The sequence below is a fragment of the Bombus bifarius genome, unplaced genomic scaffold (genome assembly GCF_011952205.1).
Source record: "Bombus bifarius isolate JDL3187 unplaced genomic scaffold, Bbif_JDL3187 scf7180000007974, whole genome shotgun sequence".
NCBI lineage: Eukaryota > Metazoa > Arthropoda > Insecta > Hymenoptera > Apidae > Bombus > Bombus bifarius.
In genome coordinates, this window is record NW_022884360.1 from 2,152,563 (window position 1) to 2,174,088 (window position 21,526).

Here is a 21,526-nt window from a genome sequence, read left to right on the forward strand (position 1 = left end):
CCAAAATAAAATATGAAACAAAATGTATTAACATTTATTTAATTTAGCAAAACGTAATATTTTCAAGAAATATATTAATCATCGTTTTTCCAAATATTACTTATCAACTATTGCAAAATAAAAGATGAAAATGGATATCTGTAACAATTTTATTTATGATATTCTTTGATATTTTGTGTTTGAATTTGAACATATTTTGAAATTTTGCAGCTTCAAAAGTGTTGATCACAGAATTCTTGAAACGTTCAAAAGGTGGCGTATTTGTCCAGTCAAAGATGTAGTATCGATTATTGGTAATTACAGGGCAGTGAATTTTATCAACTAAGCTAAACTGAATTTCAGTATTATTTTAAATTAAATTTTTATTTATTTTAGTTAAATCTAATACTATATACCAATTCCAAATCTAAACTTCTAACTACAAAAGCTTTGTATCTCAAAAAATATTATTATAATTAATTAAATTGTAATGTAAATTAAATAAATATTATTATTATTAATTTACATTGCATCCAAATTATATGAAAATAATGTGATATAATAAGTGATTGCGCAACTCATAATATTGATCCCAGTAATTATTTTTAACCCTATATTTTTAAATTTTTGGAGTCAATAACATATTTCTGATTTCTTTCTTAAGCTCCGTATATTTTATGCAATACTTCTAATATTACTGTTCTAAGTACAGTGTATGTTACAGCGTTAGTTCCAAGAATAAAAAAAATCATTAGTAAGCAAAAAATAATATTAAGTTAAAATGTAACCAAAATGTGATATTGATTATACATTTCATCCACAGTCATTGTATTCACACATTGTTTTTTTCAATAACTGAAAAATTAAATGTTGATACTGTAAACACATTAGGGGATCTAGAACAGACACATTCAAGCATATTTAACAATATAGAAAATGCAATGTTTAATTCAACATTCAAAATTTTACTCTGTATTTTTTAATAACAAATCGAAGGTATCAATTGTACTTGATAATTTATAAAAATACTTTACTATGTTCTTACTAAAAAATCATCAGTTATAACTCTAAGAAAGGATTCACATTTTCGCGCGCAATATTGATAAGGTCGGCCAAGTGGCGAACCTAACCTAGTCAACCCCCCACTTTTTGTTACTTATATCAATCGATACTTCTTTATCGACTGTGCAGTCAGTAAGTCTCCTCAGCGGTCTCGAGCACTGCAGTTGTCGTGACACATTGTGTCGTATTGTGTCGCAATAATATCTTCAAGCTGCTCCTAAAGAAACGAGAGTGAAACAAGCGGTTCGCCAGCACGAGATACGTTCGAACAAAACTAATTCGTGGACTTCTCTCGTACGTATACCATGTAAAACCATGATGAGCCGCGTGTGCTGTTAACTGGTGGATGATTTCGACCGAGAAAGTCTTACTTTCAGTAGCCTTCCGGTTTCTCTTTTCTCCGCGGTATTCTTACCTTTATTTTCCTCATAAATTCAGTGCAGATATGCGTTAAGTGTCGACACGAGTCTTCATTTTCGGAAGTACCCTCTTTCATTTCGGTGATGGATTAAGGACAACGTGGTTCAATCATCAATCTCAGGTGAGTCCACTTGTTCTGTATCGATAGAGCGTCTTTTTATAGGAACATGATATCGAGTATGGTTCATTGTATTTAATCTATCACTTAATATTTTATAATGAATTATTTATTTACTTATTAGTTGCTTTAACCCAGGTAAGATTTATGTTTATATGGCAAATGCAGTATGCTTACACATAATTTGAATAGAGCAAAATTTCGAACTTATAATTTACATATAATAATATATCCATTTATTGACATTGTATCCCAATTACTTAGTTTATAATACATACAATTGGAAAAATAGAACCATTGGGATGGATAACTGATGTAAGAGAACTAACCATTATGAGAAAAAGAAAGCAAAGCAAAAGGTTGAATGGTGAAGTACTTAATATTCGATAAATTTAAGTATACGAATTATTAAAATGTAGTTGAATATATGTTACTTTAAAATTGCGGAGAATAAGCGTTTCTCATCAATTAAAATGATGAATGGAAAAATACACGAAATTGGAAAGTATTAAGTACAAGAATTAATAAAAAGAAGATAAATATGAATTATATAGAATTAAAATAACTAAAAGAATTAGATAATAAAAAATTAATAAACAAAAATGATAAAATTGAAAAATTTCATTAATTGAAAAATTGTGATTAAAAATTTCTGTTCAATTTAATACTCGGTTAAATTAATGAATAAGTAAGTATGAATGAACAAGGAAATAAAAATATTATTAAATTCTTAATAAATATTGGTACAGCGAATCCAAAGTTGATCCAGGTTAAGTTTATAAACAAGGAGTCGACAATGTAAATAAATATATGTTTTCTCGTCTGAATCAATCAGGTAATATATGGATAACTAGAAAATCATAATATCTGATTAACAAAATTTTTAACATATTGTAAAATAGTTAACAAAATTCATGTGGGTGAACATTTTTCTGTTGGTAACGTGGTTGTGAAATTTCAAGGATACTTTAATTTCTCTTTTAGATTTAACGTTCTCTAGACAACGAATTTATCGAGCAGGATATTTTCGCGATATAAAGATATGTACATACGAGTATATCCAATAACTTTTTATGGAACAAAGTTTAAACACATATCACATATAACTTCTTAACATGAGAAGGTTTTCTGCTTATCTTATCACGTGCAAACAATAATTAATACATTTATGTGTTTCTAGTGTATAAACAAGAAAGAAAAGTATTAATGATTAATAAATATGTTCAGTAAACACTTAAAGCATAATCTCTCTAAAAGCAAATTTAAGTCAACATTATTTTTGTTAGGAATTATATGTAACTACTTTAATAATGAAAATTTTAACATTCAACTGTAATAATTCAATAGTATTAGTAAATATATAATAACAATTCAAAAATAAATATACTATTGAACGTAAATATCAAATATACATATATAATAATGGCAAAAACATAAAACATGGCTTTACTCTTCGATTAAAAAATAATTCAAATTTTAATATAGAAATATTTAATTCTAACGACGAACGAATTCTATAGTCTATAAAATATGGAAATCAACGATAAATTGCCATATTCGCGAAGCAAGAATATATTTGAAAACACAGTTTCATTATCCGATTAAAAAACATACGAAACGCCGCGCCGCACTTATTTGCTTCCCGTTAAACTTTTAATCATCGAGAGCACGATAATACATGCCGAGAGTCATTCATTAATAAAAATATTTGTGATTTCTAACGAGAGTCTGTAAACTATCCGCGAGATGCCCCGCGGACGACCTTCCATTTATCATCATCATTAAGTTGGTACACATGCAACTTCTCAAATTTTTATGCAATCTTCTTAATACGTATTTAAGTGCATGTGATTTGTATTTCATGCGTTGCATCATTGGAAATTCGGTTGATAACAAAGTATACTACATTACTGCATCTAAATTCGGAGGTTAACCATTCATAAAGGCGCGCACACATTGTAATATTCGCGCATCGCCACTATCCATCGACCGGCACGTAGCAATTTTGAACATGAAACAACACGGTAATAACAGCGAAAAGAGTATTATTTTCATAGAGGAAACAAAGGTAAAAATTACTGCATTACAGAGATCGCTTAACCCGTTTAAATATACGTAGCTTCCACTTGTATAACAACTTTCGAAGATCATAAAGGAACGAACTGTTCCTCACTTTAAGTGAGTCATCCCTCGACTGCAACTGACGGATTATATAATGAAGAAGTGTATAGCAACATGTGCGACAACCACGTAACTGTACGGAGTAGTAACTGTGACATAATCGACGATAGAATGGTTCTACGTGAAAAAACAGCTGGAAAATATAGAATAAAATTTATTCATATGGCGCTTCGTTTTCGAGAAAATTGAGTTTGAAAGTTTGTCAAGTATCGTTAATTTAGATATTAATGTATTATTAAATGCTCCTTTTTTCCTATGAAAGTAGAATATGAGGTTTGTTCGGCTAAAATTAGCTCGGTTGAAACAGTGCACCGCCTCAGATTGAGAGAGCAATGATCGCTTTCGCGCTTTTTTCCTGCTACGCGTCCCGGCTAGAAAGGCACTCGCTGCCTCTTTCAGACACGTCACGTATCCTCTCGCCTGTACTTAGTGCTCGCGTATTAGGTAAATTTGTGTGGAAATATATTAACATCGAATAAGAAAAAATACCAACAAAACTAACATTATTATATTTATATTTATCATTTAAACGAATAATTTCTCTTATCTTTTACGTGACCTCATTGAATAACATGCAACTTAAGAAAATGACATACGTCATACAGAGACTTGAAATAAGTATGTACATCCATAATCGGCGCAATGAATCAGTGGAGTGAATCACCAATCGTTACTCAGAAATGAAACCAGAAAGAAGAATATGTAATTGTTCGAATTAAATAATCTCGCATCAATAGCTTTCGTATTAAATTAAAGTAACCATTCGCTGCTACAATATAAACATAACGATTTTAACACTTAGCAAACCCGGTCAAATAAGCGATATCAAAATTTAATTTAAAATTGTACATTCATTGTTATTTTTTTTATTCGTCTAACTATATGTAAATTCTTATATTAACAAAAATCATCATCAATTAATCAGTCATATAATACAAGAATTTACATGAAGTTAAATGAACAAAGGAAATAACAACGAATATACAATTTTAAGCGAAATTTTGAAATCGGTCATCTGACCAGGTAAGGTTAGTATTAAAGCAAACGAGTTTTTATGTCTTTACGATTTTGCAACAGCTCCGCATTAAAATATTAAATTGGTGTAATACACGTAATGTACATATTAATATACGGTATCTACAAGAGTAAATTACGAGTTTGTATATATTACCTTAAATTGCAGTTAACACTCTCGGGTCTGATCGCATTTTTTTTTGCATATAGTTCACAGGATAGTCATTTAACCAATTAGCTGTTGCCGATGTGTTGGAAACAGTTTTCTTTTTTTATTTAATTTATACTTTACAGTTTGTCCAGCTGTACATTTGATGAATTTTTCGAACTCTTGGAAATGTGTGTACCTAAAATGTGTCGCAAAAAGTAAGCGATGACGAGTATACTCGTAAAAGACAATTAACTAGTTAACATATTGACACCATATTGTAATTTTATTTTAGTGCGTAATTATTTTCCATCTAGCCTTTTCCCCAATTAATGCGCTGCGTGTACGAAATCTCCATTAACAATATACATATATATAACAATATTTAGTAATAACAATCTTTTTCGATATAACTTCAGATCCATTAATTACGACAAAATCAAATATATCAATATAGATCGTAAATGTGTTCGCAGGAAGCAGTAAATCGCAAGAACTGCTAAGATGCCGATAGAATTCTTGGACCGGCTTCCAATGCCAAATCTCCGGCTGTATACGGCAATAAGCTTCGGCGTGTTATCCTGTTCGATATACTATGCCGTTCAAATCATCAAAGACCCGGCATGGAAGATCACTCACACTTACGTGGACTCTGAAAATGACTCGGCCAACAACATCGACTTCGATCCGAGGGATTCATCGATGTATTTGAAGGAGTTGCTCGAGTGCATGCTCGACGAGCCTATCTGCATCTGGGTAAGTGGTACACGACGATTCATTCGCACGAATTTGGGGTTAGGTTGGGGTTAGGTTGGGGTTCCTGGGAGAAGTGGACTTCATTATTATCATAGTATTAGTATTAGAACTACCAGTCAAAATGGCTGGTCTTAGGCTTTTTGTTTTTGCAGATAGTAAAACCGTGATTTTATCCCTTATTTTCACGTTGTCCGAATAAAAATTTGCCCAAACCCCGATACGAATTACCTTTTGTAATTATCAAGACACTTACCAAAATTAAGTAACAAAAGATGAAAAATATATGTATGTCTTGCCATATATGTATATTTCCCCTGTGATCTTAACTTATGAACTGGTATGTATTTAGATATTTGCGTTTCGACGTGTTAAAGAAATAACTATTTACTATAAAATAACATCCAGTCGTGTTCATCTATGTATTTATTTGCCTGTATTTGGTAACACGGAACTCGCAAAGTCACGACGAGGTAAAATAATTTTCTACGTTCGGACGGTGTAATATTCGCGTATTTACGTGCAAAACTTTCACGCTATCATAATTAGAACATGAACGTGAGAAATGAAAGATAAGGCTCTTATCCGGAAGTATTCTTGAGTTCAGGTTACGCTTTACCAATGTTCTTATTACGTACAAGAGCTTAAATTGCGTCTTAGAAAATAATCAAGACAAATATTGACATAAAAATTCAACAAGCGATACAAAATCATTTTTACTACATCAAAAAAAATTTAATTCTACCATTAAACATGTTCTAAGAAGTTAACGACAGATTTAAGATAACATCAAACACTTCTGTATAATTTTTGCATAGTGTATGAAGAGTATTTAAAAAAAGGGAACAAAAAAGAATAGTTTCTTTCCTATATATTAATTGTATTCATTTAATATACGGAATGACTCAGCCTCTTCCGGCCAAACGTTGTCGGTACATTTTATAACGTACGTTCATAAGTCAAGATAAGAAAAAGATGTTATATAAATGTATGTCATTGGAAATGTTGTTAAATACATAAATACGTGTAACATACAAAAATATGTTAAATACGTAACAAAGAAAGAAAAGATACACGAAATGACCGGTACCATAAGAAATAAATAGAATGGATAGGTTAGGAATATTTATCTCTGACAATAATCAAAAGATGTCACGGTATTATTTCTACAATTCTAAGTAGAATTCCGTTTCTAAATTCCGTTTTACCATTCCTATCGATGGAAGTTTAACAAGGGATAAAAAAATTGATTCTACGTTCCTTTCTAGACTGTACCGATAACTATATCGCCGGGAAAAATTGAGCCACCCTTATTTCAGATGTTCTCCTTGTACAAATACCGAGAACATACCGGAATTTTTTCCAAAATTACTATTCACTTTTATCTAGATAGACACATAATTACGTTGAATTTATCTATTTCAATTAATATCATTCGAATCACTGACTTAATATATAGAATATTAAGGTTATAAACCTGTAGTACGTTAAAAACATTAAGTTATCCCAAAAGATTCTTTCGTTTTTATAAGGAAATAATAGACATTTTTTGTTTTATATTTTCTTCTATTACTACAAAATGAGTCATACATAACTCAGTAAAATAATACAAAAGGAAAAATGTGCGTCTATTATTTACTTGTAAAACGAGAAAAACTTTTCCGACAATCCAATACACTTAAAGAAGAAGAAACGAAAGAGAGATGTTTTTTTACTTTATATAGCCATTTTTAATCATTTTATTTCTACGAAAGTAATGAAGCAGTGCGTCCATTTTAGAAGCCAATAACATCCGGTGAATATGTATCGCGCGCATTGAACGAAATGTAGCAGAACACGTGGCCAATGAGTACGTGTCCCCTCAGGGACAATTTATATCGACTATTCCATAACTAGCGAACTTTCTCCTTTCTCCTGGTGTTACTGCCATGATAAATGCGCCGTTTCTGAGTAAGTAAACGATCTGTCTCACCACAGACATACAACTAGTCCCGTTTTCAGTTTCTCGAAACGTATCCTTTCTCGCTCTCTATCACACAGTGTCAGGTTACGAAAGCACTCTATAGCACGTATACGCCACTATATAAGTTTTCTAGCGAAAAATAAAGTAAAACAGACGATAATCGTGGAATTATTGTATAGATTTATAATAAATTTATAATTAACATACAGATTATAACTTGATTGATTTACTTATTTCAGTGATAAAATGTATACCTCCGGAAAAATTCGCCTAACACGACATAAATTGAGTTTGTCAATCTGAAGATGCAAGCAGAACCAATAACCCTTGAACACTCAACAAGCAATATCGACTTCTAATAATATATCTTGACACAGTTTTTTTAATGATACTTAAGGCACGGAGAAAAGTTCGGAGATGCACTTCAAATTCTAAAAAGTAACAATAAAAGAAGTTTAAAGAGTTCTAAATTCTTTATCGTACTCTGTATAACCATATTCTTTTGACAAATTTTTCATTTATCTTTTAACGAGACAGATAATTTATGTTTCCGATAAAAAGTTCGACTAAAATGTTTCCAATAATTCTGATAACCGATACTGTAATATTATTTTCTTCCAAAATTGGAAAAAAATTTGTAAAAGAAAAATAGAAAGTACGATCACGTCTACTGTGTAACGTCAAGAAATTTAATGTTTCTGATGTAGGGTTCCGACCTACAAAGGAACGTGAAATTTTTTAGGTGTCATTAACCTTTCAAATACTTTATTAAACACGCGTTTCTCGTTCGTCGACGTGGGTAAAAGTTACAAGCGTACGCAATTATTCTGTCATCTATGACTTCATATATTTAACATAAGATATATAACTATGCTTAGATATTTTCGCAAATGAAGTCGCCGCCATCGTTTTAAGCGCGTAGTAGCAAATGCGAAAAATAACTCCGCGTAATTCCACCTGTTTTTATGTTATTATACTAGAAACCGTGTGCTTTGAGAAAAACACGTTTTATTTTTTAAATATGGCTTACGTCAACTCTCAGTGAGTAAGCTGGACCGTTTGCATCTGTATATAATTTTTTAACTGTTTCAAGCTTCCAAAAACAAAATAATTCTTTTTGTAATACGTACGAATAGCTGTTCTTTTACAAATTTTTGGACGAATGTAAAATTATGATAGATGTACTTAATGATTTCAAATATTCGTCGTGTCTTAAGAGGAATAAATCGCAATTTACCTCACATTTATAAATCATCTTATGTATATTCCAATAATTTTTTCCCCCGGAAATATTGTAAATCAATGCAAAATGTACAGATAATGTTAGTCCCTAAAGACTTAAGGAAGCCAATAATTAGGAAAAAAGCGCGTCCACACGATGACTGGGCATAAATGATATTGAGATCTACAAGGATAATCAATGTCAGGATTAAGAAATTATTGCTCACTCTTTTTTTTTCGTTCTTCTGTTATTTTTTCTTTGACGTTGATATATGAGAAACGCGAAAGAAAATGCACCCGCAGATAGAAAAATGTCAGCATAATAATTGTAGTTTATGCAACACGGACAAAACTGGACGCAATCAATATTACCGTGCAGTAAAGTGCGATATAATAGAGCGGAGTAGATATATAAGTAGCAAAATAGGTATACCATAAGAGGTGTAAAACCGAAAGTTCGTCCAAAGCCGAAAGGCACGGACTAAGCAATGATAAATAAATAAATAATATTAGCGTACAGTACATATGGCATACGCGTGGCCTTTACATGTATAGAATAATCAATTTCGACTTATAAATTAGTATGTAAATCTAACTCGGACGGATGCTTACCAAATATAATTGTAATAAGTTAAAAATGAATGAAGAATACGAAGCGTTGAAATTTTATAGCGAATCGGATATATTTTTATTATTAGATCGGTACATATGAAATGTTGTTTCTTTAAAGTTTGAATCTACCAGGCCATTCATTACCAATCACTAAACTGCTAACCCTGTTACGGTTATACTTCAATGTTGTTTCCACTATAGAGACCAAAAACGATTTTTAATGTTTCAAAAAAATGTACAAACTAATAATACAACTAATTCTCGATATTAAAAGTATAATAGACTTCCCTACAATGTCAAATCTATGTGAAATCATTCTACGATCTTAATTCTCTATAAAGTAATCGTTTCAGGCTAATAAATTGTTCCACGTTCTCGAATCAAATTTAAAGATTGAAATAACCGATGCTTCGGTTGAAACTAAAATTATCTGTCCTTTCAAGTCTGTTTGGCAGACAGCAACGTTGTTGTTATACGACTTGACGTTGCTTCTTACTTCCTATCTTCTTTGCCAAAGGGAAAGAATTCTCCTGATACAATCAAGACCACCGATAAATAAACAAAGTGAAAAAAAAGAGTGTTTAAATTTGCGAGTGTAAAAAATTTCAGTAAATATTTACGCTAGAGTCGACATCATTGATTAGTAGGATCTGAAAAGATGTCAAGGTCAATGTCCCGCACGATTTCATGTACATATGTATGTATACAAGTGACGTTCAGCTTTGGTTTCAAAGATCTACGTGAAAGTATATTTAATGTTACCTTCATTGTACATTTTTAAGATCTAGGTCAGATTGAGATACATTAGATTTTGTTAAGGTACCTCCCAGAGCCAGAGAAAGAGATTTTTTAAGCAGTAGAAAAGCCAAAGAACGCAGTAATTTTTCCAAAGGTATTTATTCCGTATTTGCTTCAAGTTTCATTATACGGCTTTCTCTAACGTTCCCAATTTTTGTTCTTTTTCTTCAGTTTTAAGAATCTTTCCCTGTGCTTTTTTGTAACCTTGGGAATTACACATGTGACAGTCACATGTGACCCAACTGCAAATGAATCTCTTTCTAATTTGCCTTGCCTGGTAAAGACACAGAAATGTTTCATAGCATTGTAGAAATTATCCACTCTTCTTGATTATTTTCCTGTCATATACACAGTTTTTTTCTTTTTTTTTTTTAGTTATTTATTTAATTTGTACTTTACAATTTGTCCAGCTGGACGTTCGGTAAATTTTGTCTAACTTTATTGTTAAATAACATGTGGATAGCTACCCTCACCGGAATACTATCTTCGAGTTTGTCTATTTTATTTCTTTAGCGAAGTCAGAGGGGCGTTTTCTTTTTAGTATTTTCTATACACAGTGACTATAAAGAGTATTTGCACGATTCCAGTCAAATTTATAAGTACTTACACGTTGAACTTAATCCCATTACTAATTATCAGACCGCGGATCTTTATTCAGATTCCTATTTTTGAAATTATAATTGAAAAACTGCTTCCTCCAACATTGCTTTATCTATCATGTTTTACAGAAAGTACTATAATCTGGATATTGATATATTTCTTTTATACTATGCTTGTTACAGCGCAACAATAAGATTCTAAAGTCATCAAGCCTTTGGAAATAGTTCAAACGATATGGACATTTTTTTAATTAGCGTATTTTTTTCCTTTTCTTAAAGCTAATCACTTTTATCACACATTTATCATTACATTCACAAACTGTTAATCGGACACTCGAGCGTCTCACGTGGTCACCTCAAGGACTGTCGGCTACCTTGATGTGACCGATACGTAGAAGTTGGAGTTTCTCCTTCTTTGTAACGTGCAATCGCCAATTACTTTCTCCACCTCCAATAAATGCCAAATCAGGGAATTCCAGTGTCCACACCTAGTGACTTTCCTAACTGAAAACATCGTTTCTAATAATATCAATCCGCAGTAGAGGACTTCCTCGAGTAAATACGCATTTCTCTACAAATCTACGCCCCTGTGGTATCTTGTTTCTCTTTCCCAACTGTCTATCGCATTATATCGCACTTTGAGGCAGTAGTAAAAGCGTTGAACTAATTCTCACTTCTAGCAAAAAATTCTACATCTTCTTTATTGTTTAGCTTTACCAATTAAGTATTGCCTAATAGTAAATCAATTTGAAGGGTTCCTCAGCCTCGTAGCCTTTTTAGCAATATGCTTTGCACAAACGATGCAGCGGGATATGGACAGGTGAATTTTCGTAATTATAAAAATACCCATAGCCCGATGGCTTCTCTGGATTTAATTTACACTGTACTTACACTTGTACCTATTCTTCTATTTATACTTACTTAAATATATTTTTATTACACATTCATCCACGCGTTCCTCTATCAGATAATCTCGACAGAATGTTCGCACTGCAACGATACGCGTTTTGTATAATTTAATTTAATTAATAACAGTCCGCAGTTTGCTAATTACGATATTCTAATATTTTCATTTATATACAGGGTGGCTGGTAATTGGCGGTGCAAGCGGAAAGGGGGTGATTCTACGCGAAAAAAGAGGTCGAAAATATAGAATAAAAATTTTAATTTTAATTTTTCCATCGAGACAACGATCTACAGTGAGATCCGTTATAACGAGACGCGATAAAGTGCGCGCGTACCGAACGAAAATTCAAAGTCGATTTTCTCGAAAACAAAGCCTCGAAGGAAAAATTTGTATTCTATGTTTTCGACTTCTTTTTTCGCCTAGAATCACCCCCCTTTCCGTTTGTACCACCAGTTACCAACCACCCTGTATATAATATTTATTTTATATAATTATTTATATATATATAATATAATTTAATTTATAATTTTAATATCGATGATATACCTGTTTCTATTGTGGTAATCTTTAGGCTTAAAATATTCTTTGTTGTTATTTTCTATAGACCTTAATCAACATGGCGTACTGCGTGCTAATTCTGCTGGGTAAAACAATTCAAAAGCTCGTATTCGCCGAGCTGCGAGTCTCCGAAAGGCAACACCTAAAGGACAAGTTTTGGAACTTCGTGTTCTACAAATTTATCTTCGTATTCGGCGTGCTGAATGTGCAGTACATGGACGAGGTGCTACTGTGGTGGGCTTGGTTCACCGCGCTTGGCTTCCTAAGTCTCCTCAGTCAACTATGCAAGGATCGATTCGAATACGTAAGTGACATACTGTCTGCTGACAACTGCTGAGCCGACCCTGTCCGTGATCCAAATTTCATTAAACACTTCCCAGGATGCTCTAAATTTTTCTTAAGGCAGCAAGTATTTTCAATTCCTCTAAATCAATCCTTAGGTATATTGTTATTGAGAAAAGATATTGATAGAATATTTGTTTTCAGTATACCTCTATTTAAAGTTCGAAGCTGAAGCTTAGAGCATATTAGAATTTTAAAAGAAATTAAAATATATAAATATTTCATTTATGATATTACCATTACTTATATCATTAGCATTGAAACTGTAATCAATTACGTTAAGATATGACGCTTATGATATTCTTATTTCGCAGGAAAATATACAAGAAAATTTGCTTCGTCTAAAATGTACTCCAAACTTTTGAAAACAACTTATAACATAGGAAAAAAGATCGCAATGTCATGAAAGAGATAATTCTGAGACTTGGCATTACCATCGAATTCCAACTTCTTAAATTTTGTTCGTTCGAAAGACTTTGATAAAGCCATATCGTACAGTAAATATCGTAGTAAACTCAGAGAGATTGCTGAATATCTTAGTACATTTTAAACAGCAACGTGAATTCGGAACGCACGCGTCGTTAAAGTTGGCACGTGCCCCAAAACGACATCTTGCGAGATTTCTCGACAGATCTGTATTGTGTTGTCTCTCTGGTAGGCGCATATGCTACGTCGTATCTTTCTGTCTATATCTTTCGCGTGTATTTCCGCGATGAATCAATCTCACTTGTTTATTTGGTTTAACTAGTGACGTGAGAAGTTACACGTTCGACGAGTCAAACAAATGGCCAGCAATGATCTTGAAATTACAGTGGCGATTATCTGGCCAGTTATCGAAAGGAATATAAAGGAATAGGTGTATATATATACAGGGTGGTTGGTAACTGGTGGTACAAGTGGAAAGGGGGTGATTCTACGCGGAAAAAGAAGTCGAAAATATAGAATAACAATTTTTCGTTCGAGGCTTTGTTTTCGAGAAAATCGACTTTGAGTTTTCGCTCGGTATGCGTGCACTTTATCGCGTCTCGTTATAACGGATCTCACTGTAGATCGTTGTCTCGATGGAAGAATTAAAAAGAAAAATTTTTATTCTATATTTTCGACCTCTTTTTTCGCGTAGAATCTCCCCCTTTTCGCTTGTATCACCAATTACCAACCACCCTGTATATATATGTACTTCTACAAAAATCCTCAGTATCTTTCTTCCACGTTGAACGCACATGTAATAAAGATACTCTATACGTTTATATACATACGTATATATGTATGTATGTATTCTATTTTCTGCTGAGGATGGGTTGCTATGTGCCCTTGGCATCACAGGCAGTATCCCTTCAAGAAGTCGCTTCAGAGGTCATTGGCCCTTATATTACCCAACGAACTTTCCAGTCTTTTATTTCGTTCCATTTCCTGGGTACCCTGAGGCGTCCTTTTATACAGGGTATATATTAGTACAACCGGCCAGGGAATGATTCTACATTAAAAAGTAAGTTAAAAAGAAAGGATAAGATTTTTTCGTTTAAGGCTCAGTTTCTGAGCACATCAAGTACAAAAATCTTTTCGGTACACATATACTCGATCAAGTCTCAATTCATAGTGAATTTCAGTGACCGATTGTACTGCCATTTACCAGACATCCTATATAAGCATATGTGTGTGTGTGTGTGTGTGTGTGTGTGTGTGTATATATATATATATATTCTGTTTATTTTTCGACTTTACAGTCCTGGAAGGACTTGGCTTACGTATTTCCAACTCTCACCAACTCCCATACTTTTTTTTAGAGCACAGATCGCATTATGCATGAATACTGCATTATTTATTGTCGTGTAAAAAAATCTACCCAGAAGAAAGTTGCACTGTTCGAACGAGCACGTGGAATATTGGAAATAATTTTGTTTCAGTGATCTTCTTTTTTGCGAAATCTCAAGGTTATTAGTATTTTTTTTTTTTTTTTGTTGAAAATCCTTCATTTATTTTTGGATATTTTCGTAGAGCGTGAAAAATCAAATTCGCTGACCTATAGAACTATGGCATTTCGATCGTTTAGTTTTGAAATATTAGCGTCTGTATGTATTGAAATCTTGCGTGATATCTCGATGCACACGGTATCTCAAATTACGCAGTATAACGATTCTTCACGTTCGTATGTAAACATAAATATCATCTCCAATGACGAGCGATAAGGCAGTAGATGATCGCTTTAGTTCTATTGGGACTGTTGAATTTAACGGAATGCGTTACATACTATAGGAAGAAGTAGATATTGTACTGATATATGATGAAAGGCATCAATCTTTACAAGAAAAGGCTTTACCAAAGAGACATCAAGCCAAACTAATATTTATGCCTACATATGAACGTGAAAAGTCACGGTATCGCGTAACCCGAGATACCACATGAAATTTGTATACATTTAGACGGAAATATTTTAAAACTAAACGATAGAAATGGTATGGTTCTATTGGTAGTTGAATTTATTTTTTCACGTTCTACAAGAATATCTAAAAATAAATATAGGATTATAAACAAATAAATACTAGTGATCTTGAGACCTCGTAAAAAAAAAAGGATCATTAGGAAAAGCTATTTTCAATATTATACGTGCTCCTTGAAACGGTGCAACTTTTTCCTGAAAAGTTTTTCATGCAACAACAAATAACGCAGATATTTAAATGACCCCATTTAACTGGTCCACACTGTATATATGGTCGCCCATTTATACTTTACAGTCTTTTTACTTCAGGAAAATGACAAGGTTGTAAATGTTAAAAAACTACAGTAAATGAATATAATGTATGTTATCGGTATTTAAAAATCATTCTTCGTATTTTTGCCAAAATTCTGAAAATTTGTTCGGTAATAGTACTGAAAGATTTAAAAAAAACAGATATCTTGGCGCGCAGAGTGGTCTGAATCTTTAGTATAAAGACAAAGAATCTTGGCTCCGTTATGCAACGAATTCGCGTGAATCCCGTTAGTATAATCGAATAGAGGTAACCAGGTTATACCTCTCCACAGCTAGACGACATTCAATTTTCCTTGATCTGTCTCATGCGTGCCATTTTTTAATTCTTTAAAGCATATTACTCCAATATTTTCTTAGTTAAACTTTGATACGTAAATAAAGCTATTTCTCAGATTTATTAATGATATATTTAACTAATTAATAATTATAGTTAATAATAAGTACAATTCAGTAAGTTAAAGTTAAGTCAATAAATTAGTATTCGACTGAAGATATTAGATATTTTTTATAATAATTTTGTTACAATTATCATTAGATTGTAATGTATAATATTTCTGTTTGCATTTAATCACATAATTGAGCAAAAAGTACATGTTCCACAACATTTTTTCAATGTACACGTTAATTTCCACAAATCTCTTAATTTAAATAATATACGTCTGAAGTTAGATACAGTAGAGTTAGACGTATTCAGTATATGGATTACATGGATTGTTCTATTTAAATCTATATAATCTTTAACTATAGAATAGTACTGCTTTAATCAAATTCTCTAGTTAAGTTACATAATATTCCGCATAAATATTGTCATTATATAAACGGTAAAATTTCATATTAGTTAAATATTTACATACAAATAAGAATCATTCTAATGAATAATAAAAAAATATTTGCTTTTTTTAAACAAACCATTTCTACAAATTACTGTCCATGACCTAATTTAATTGATAAGCATTATAAAAATAAGAATTAATATTAGTAATAATCTATTTTAATATAAGTTATAAATTTAATGTTAATTATTATAAAAAAATTTATTATTTTACATACATAGATAATGAAAAACATTACAGAACTTTTAATTATTATTTTCTAGTTATCGTTTTCGCCTACAACACCAGGTTGGAGTCATGCGAAACTTCTTGGACTTCTCGCGACTATTCTTGCATTATCCTCCTTCATGTTACTCCTATGCACAGCTGCAGCGTTCTTCTTCGTTTCATTCAATACCTTTGTCTTCACTGCAGCTGAGGTAATGTAAACCCTTGTGCGAAAGTAAACAATTCTTCATTTATCACAGTACTCGTGACAACTTCGAATACTTCAATTTTTTTTAGTAACTTTCATTCTTTTTCACTAACAGAATAGAAGTTATTATAGCCATGTAATTCTAATAATGTATTTGCTTGTTAACAGTGCATTTTACTAGGTGTCAGAACAATTCATGTAATGGTGCGATACATAATTCATCTGTATGATACTCGAGGGGCTGGAACCTCTTCGCAACGTTCTTGGGACAAAAGAGGTCCTCTAACTTACTACACAGATCTAACAGCAGAATTAATAGTGCTAGCTGTAGATTTTCTTCACCATGTCCACATGCTACTTTGGAGTAACATATTCCTAAGCATGGCATCCCTTGTAATCTGTATGCAACTTAGGTATCTTTTCTATGAGATACAACGCAAGATCACAAAGCACAGGAACTATCTTGCTGTATTAAATCATATGGAACAAAAGTAAGTACACACTTTTTATAGTTGTAATCAGTAGACTATGGATTTTTATACAAAATTTTATACAAATTTATATATTTTTATTTCTAGCTATCCAATGGCAAGTCAGGAAGAGTTAGCAGAGAACTCAGACAACTGCGCCATTTGCTGGGAGAAAATGGAAACAGCTAGAAAGCTACCTTGTGCTCATCTTTTCCACAATTCCTGTTTACAGTCTTGGTTGGAACAGGATACTTCCTGCCCAACTTGTAGACTTGCCTTAAACATGCAACCTAGCCACCTTGTAAACACACAAGAATTATCAACTGAACTACAAACGCCAGCTAGACGAAATGAGAATCATTTCTTTCATTTCGATGGCTCAAGATATGTGTCCTGGTTACCAAGCTTCTCCGTTGAAGTTTCCCACAATAGACTACGTGGAAATATTTCTACTATTACACATAACAACTCGCAAATGGATACTATGATTAGACAGGTGCGTTAATCGTATATTTTTAATTATTGAAAACTAATACATTATAATTTTGGGAGAACTTCAATGGTTCAGTAGTAATTATTTTATTAGAACCTAATGACAAATACATAGTAGAAAAAATACTGGAATTTCACTCACTGAACTCTGAATGGTACTCTATTACTGTTAACTGGTTCAAACTAGGTTCATTCTGTGTTCATTTACATACAAGGACTGCTACATATTGAACTTATTTAACATCACATTATAATTTTAAATATAGTTTACTTTCATTTTATTCACACATTTTTATTAATCAAATGGAAAAAGAGATGTTTACTTGATTTCTGTGTCATTCATTCTAATATTAATTTTGTATTATTTATTAAAACAGGTGCAGCAACTGTTTCCACAATTCCCCCGCAATCTAATCGTAGAAGACCTCAGAGGGACGAGATCAATCGAATGGACCGTTGCAAATATTCTGGATGGAGTCTTGATGTCTCCTCATCATATAATCGAAGAACCGCAATTGGAATCCGTCCTTCAAATCCATACCAGTACCACAGAAACTAGTGTTTCTTTGAATACCCCTTCGATGCCGCTACCTTCAGATCCAAGATTTGATATTCCTCTTGCTGATAGGTATTTCCTTCATTTTCATCATTTATTTCAGACATATATTTTAACCTTTTGCGTTCGAGGATTTTTTTCGTCAGGCGTAGCAGCAAATCCAGATGATTTAGCGTATATATGACGCGTGTCTTACAGATAGCATAAAATGATTTTATATATAAATTAACTTACAAAAACATTATATTCTAATAATTTATCTATATTTACATCTTTGAAAATATGATTTTATAATATTAATTTTTCTATTTTTTTGTATGATAATTTATAAAGCATTTACTAAGATGCATCCTTGAATATAATTGGTCTCATTTTTCAACAGTTCAAAATTAAGTTCATCTTCATTTGAGCTAATTTCACTTCCGAAAACCGTTTTTTTAAGGTTTCTAAGCTATAATACTTTTGCCATGATCGTCGAATCCGAACTAACATCGGAGACGTTGTCAGAATCATAGTTTCATAAGGATTTGAAATTAAATATTTTATCTCCCTTTTAAAGTCTAACACTTTACATTTCCTAACAAAGAACATAAAGATCTAAGGGACCTATGTACGAACCAATATTGCACTCTCATTAACTGGAGATGTAAAAATCTAGCATAAACAGGGACTGTCGCCTCTCACTCGCCACTGGAGTTGCACCATAGAACGCCGTGGCGACTGAGAGTCGCCTTTCGAGCGCAAAGGGTTAAAACAAAATCCATAAAGAAAATGTAAGATATATTCAAAACAGATAATTTTATGTTCCAAATAATATTTTTAAATTTGTTAAATGTGTTTTATTTTCAAGTTATCCATTGTAATATAATTTGATTAATCTGAAAATATTCTTAATGAATAATTACAGCGGTGAAGAACCTTCCAGCCTAGGAGGACGGTTTTCCAAATCATCGTCCGAACGAGAACAAATCCTGCAGCGTCGCAAAGAACTGCTGAGACTCACTGCTAAGGAGAAATATCTCGAGAAGTGCCGAGAAAAGCATGGAGCTGACGAAAGTGTTTCTAATGCCACCTCTTAAAACAGGGAAAACAGAGAGATATATGCTGATAAAAAGTTCTTGATTTTTCGTGCTTCGTAGCGATTATCTTCTTCGAAGAAGAGTATAACGACTGATTTCCTTGAGTACACGTCCACCGACGTCCACTTACTTTTTCCTCGCCTTCTTTTTGTGTTTGCTTACATGCAGTTCTTATTTTCTTTTTTTTTGTGTAGACTATGTTCTTTACTCTTTGGTTTGTTCCTAAGCATTTTTGAATGATCTTAATTATTATTGCTCCTACAATGAGAACAATTTTTTAGGCACCAGTTCTCTTTTTTTATTCACTTTTCCTTTTTTCCATAGTCTGTGCACTCATAAATATTGTATTCGCTTTCTTTGATTTTTGTCATATTAAAATCCCGATCTTTAGGAATAGTTTCCTTCAAAATTCTAGACTCCTTACTTGAGAAGGACAGTTTCCTTAAGAATACGTTTTTTATTCTTAAGAAGAGGTAAGGACAATTAACTTAAAGTATTAACCATTTAATTCTTTAGCAATAATAAGAATTAACTTAAAAGTATTACTCGCTTAATTATTTTTAATTCTTTATTTATTAAAGTAATAATTAAGAAATGAAACTTTCCTGAGATCTTAATCTTTCATTTCGTATTTCTTCTTTTTTGTTAACCCATCAAAAATTTTTTCAAGAGCTTCTATGTTATACAGAAAAAAGAAAGTCCTTATACATATATAGGAAATTTAATATCTTATAAACAAGTAATTCTTTTCATTGAATTTAATATTTTTTATCTTAAAAGAAAACATTGCTTATATTTTTTCATTTTTCTTAACCGTTTTAGCGCCACGCAGCGCGATCGCATTGTTCACGTACTGTGGTGAACTGTGTCGCGATGTTTGGTCACGGTCGTCAATTCGCAACAGGCACGGTTCCGAATGTAGCTCGTCGCGAGTCATATAAGTTTCCTCTCGTAATTACTTTTTTTTCAAATAATCGTAAACTACCTGCATAAATAAGCTGTTTTTATTGAATTTACTTTTATTTACATATACTTCTGCATAGTATAAATATGTTGCCAACATTTTTGAAAATATAAGAAAACATAATATAATATTTTATTTATAATAGATATAAAACTAGATTACTAATGTTCATTGTCATCTTTAAAAGTAAGTCTTTTATTTAGTTCACCCATTGCCCTTGTTTCTTTATGTCTTCTTATGCTTTTACTATGATAAATGAAAAAAATAAACAATATATATTAAATGAAAACACAAAAGTGTAAACACACAAAGACATTAAAATTATATTCATGGTTTTACAGGATCATGACATTCATTATTTTTAAAACAGACATGTTTATAAAGACATAATGGATGAAGTCCATTTTTGCACTGTACACAAATTAAATCTGATCGTTTTATATCGGTAATAGAAGTATACCCGTCACCCATATGTGGATGACGCGGCGACAAACGTGTTAATTAAAAAAAACTAATGTATAAATTACTGCTTGAACTGGAAAACCAAATCCTGTATTATACAGTGTTATCACGCAAACAAAACGTAAAACACGAATATTTCGCAAACTTTTGAGTGTTTAGTATAACGTTTCTGATATGACTGATGAGAAATGAAGCGCGAGCGCACCGAGCGACATATTTCGACGAAAAATAAGAGCAGCGCGATCACGTTGATCGGTATTTCTCGTAAATAAATGAACGAAGCGCTATCGCGATGCAAGGCACAATCCGACACGGATTCTTAAAAACCCCTGGCACTAAAACGGTTAAAGGAAGATATTTTTTAACAATTTTGAAGATTTTCTTTGAAATCTTATTTTTCTATTCGTAAGAAAGTCGTTCTTCTTAAGAGTAGAAGAAAAGATTTTGATCTAATCGACATCGACTGGTTGTGAATTATATACTCATCGGTGGATTAGAGGACTGATAATAAATAGAATGTATTGTCGAAGGTAATATCTTTCTTTTTTCCATATATTTCTTTTTTATTCGAATACAGGATAAAATCACCTAATATTTTTAATAATAAATGGTTATTGTTATTTCTATTATTAATTTTAGTTTTATTAAGTACAAAAGAATATATTGTATGTTTTTTAATATGAAACACTATTATTTTATTTAAAAATGAATATTCTGTATTTGATTAATTTTATCAGTTGTAAACATCTTTTATTTATGTATACCAGTAAAAAAGGTTATATTTGAAGCAAAGAAAAAAGTTTTATTATTTATTGCAAAAATTTACGATTT

At 31.9% G+C, this 21,526-nt stretch overlaps 1 protein-coding gene across 2 annotated transcripts; it reads left to right on the plus strand.

The window, feature by feature from the left end:
- The first annotated feature begins 1,167 nt into the window (after window positions 1-1,167).
- LOC117217092 (E3 ubiquitin-protein ligase AMFR-like) lies at window positions 1,168-19,915 on the plus strand. Of its 2 annotated transcripts, XM_033464398.1 has the most exons (9): window positions 1,168-1,335; window positions 1,480-1,582; window positions 5,399-5,678; window positions 12,380-12,637; window positions 16,521-16,676; window positions 16,841-17,163; window positions 17,251-17,638; window positions 18,012-18,262; window positions 19,098-19,915. In XM_033464398.1, the coding sequence occupies exons 3-9, from the start codon at window positions 5,427-5,429 to the stop codon at window positions 19,267-19,269; spliced, it is 1,800 nt and encodes a 599-aa protein (XP_033320289.1). In that variant the 5' UTR covers window positions 1,168-1,335; window positions 1,480-1,582; window positions 5,399-5,426; the 3' UTR covers window positions 19,270-19,915. The 2 variants fall into 2 exon arrangements, with proteins under 2 accessions (XP_033320289.1, XP_033320288.1); XM_033464397.1 differs by having other exon boundaries at window positions 1,168-1,582.
- Window positions 19,916-21,526: the final 1,611 nt, after the last annotated feature.

What these genes read in the sequence shown, in the direction of transcription:
- LOC117217092 (XM_033464397.1), top strand. Translation starts at nt 5,427, where the DNA reads ATGCCGATAGAATTCTTGGACCGGCTTCCAATGCCAAATCTCCGGCTG. An exon ending in TGGATACTATGATTAGACAG is followed by an intron (nt 17,639 to 18,011) that starts GTGCGTTAATCG and finishes TTATTAAAACAG; the next exon opens with GTGCAGCAACTGTTTCCACA. An exon ending in GATATTCCTCTTGCTGATAG is followed by an intron (nt 18,263 to 19,097) that starts GTATTTCCTTCA and finishes GAATAATTACAG; the next exon opens with CGGTGAAGAACCTTCCAGCC.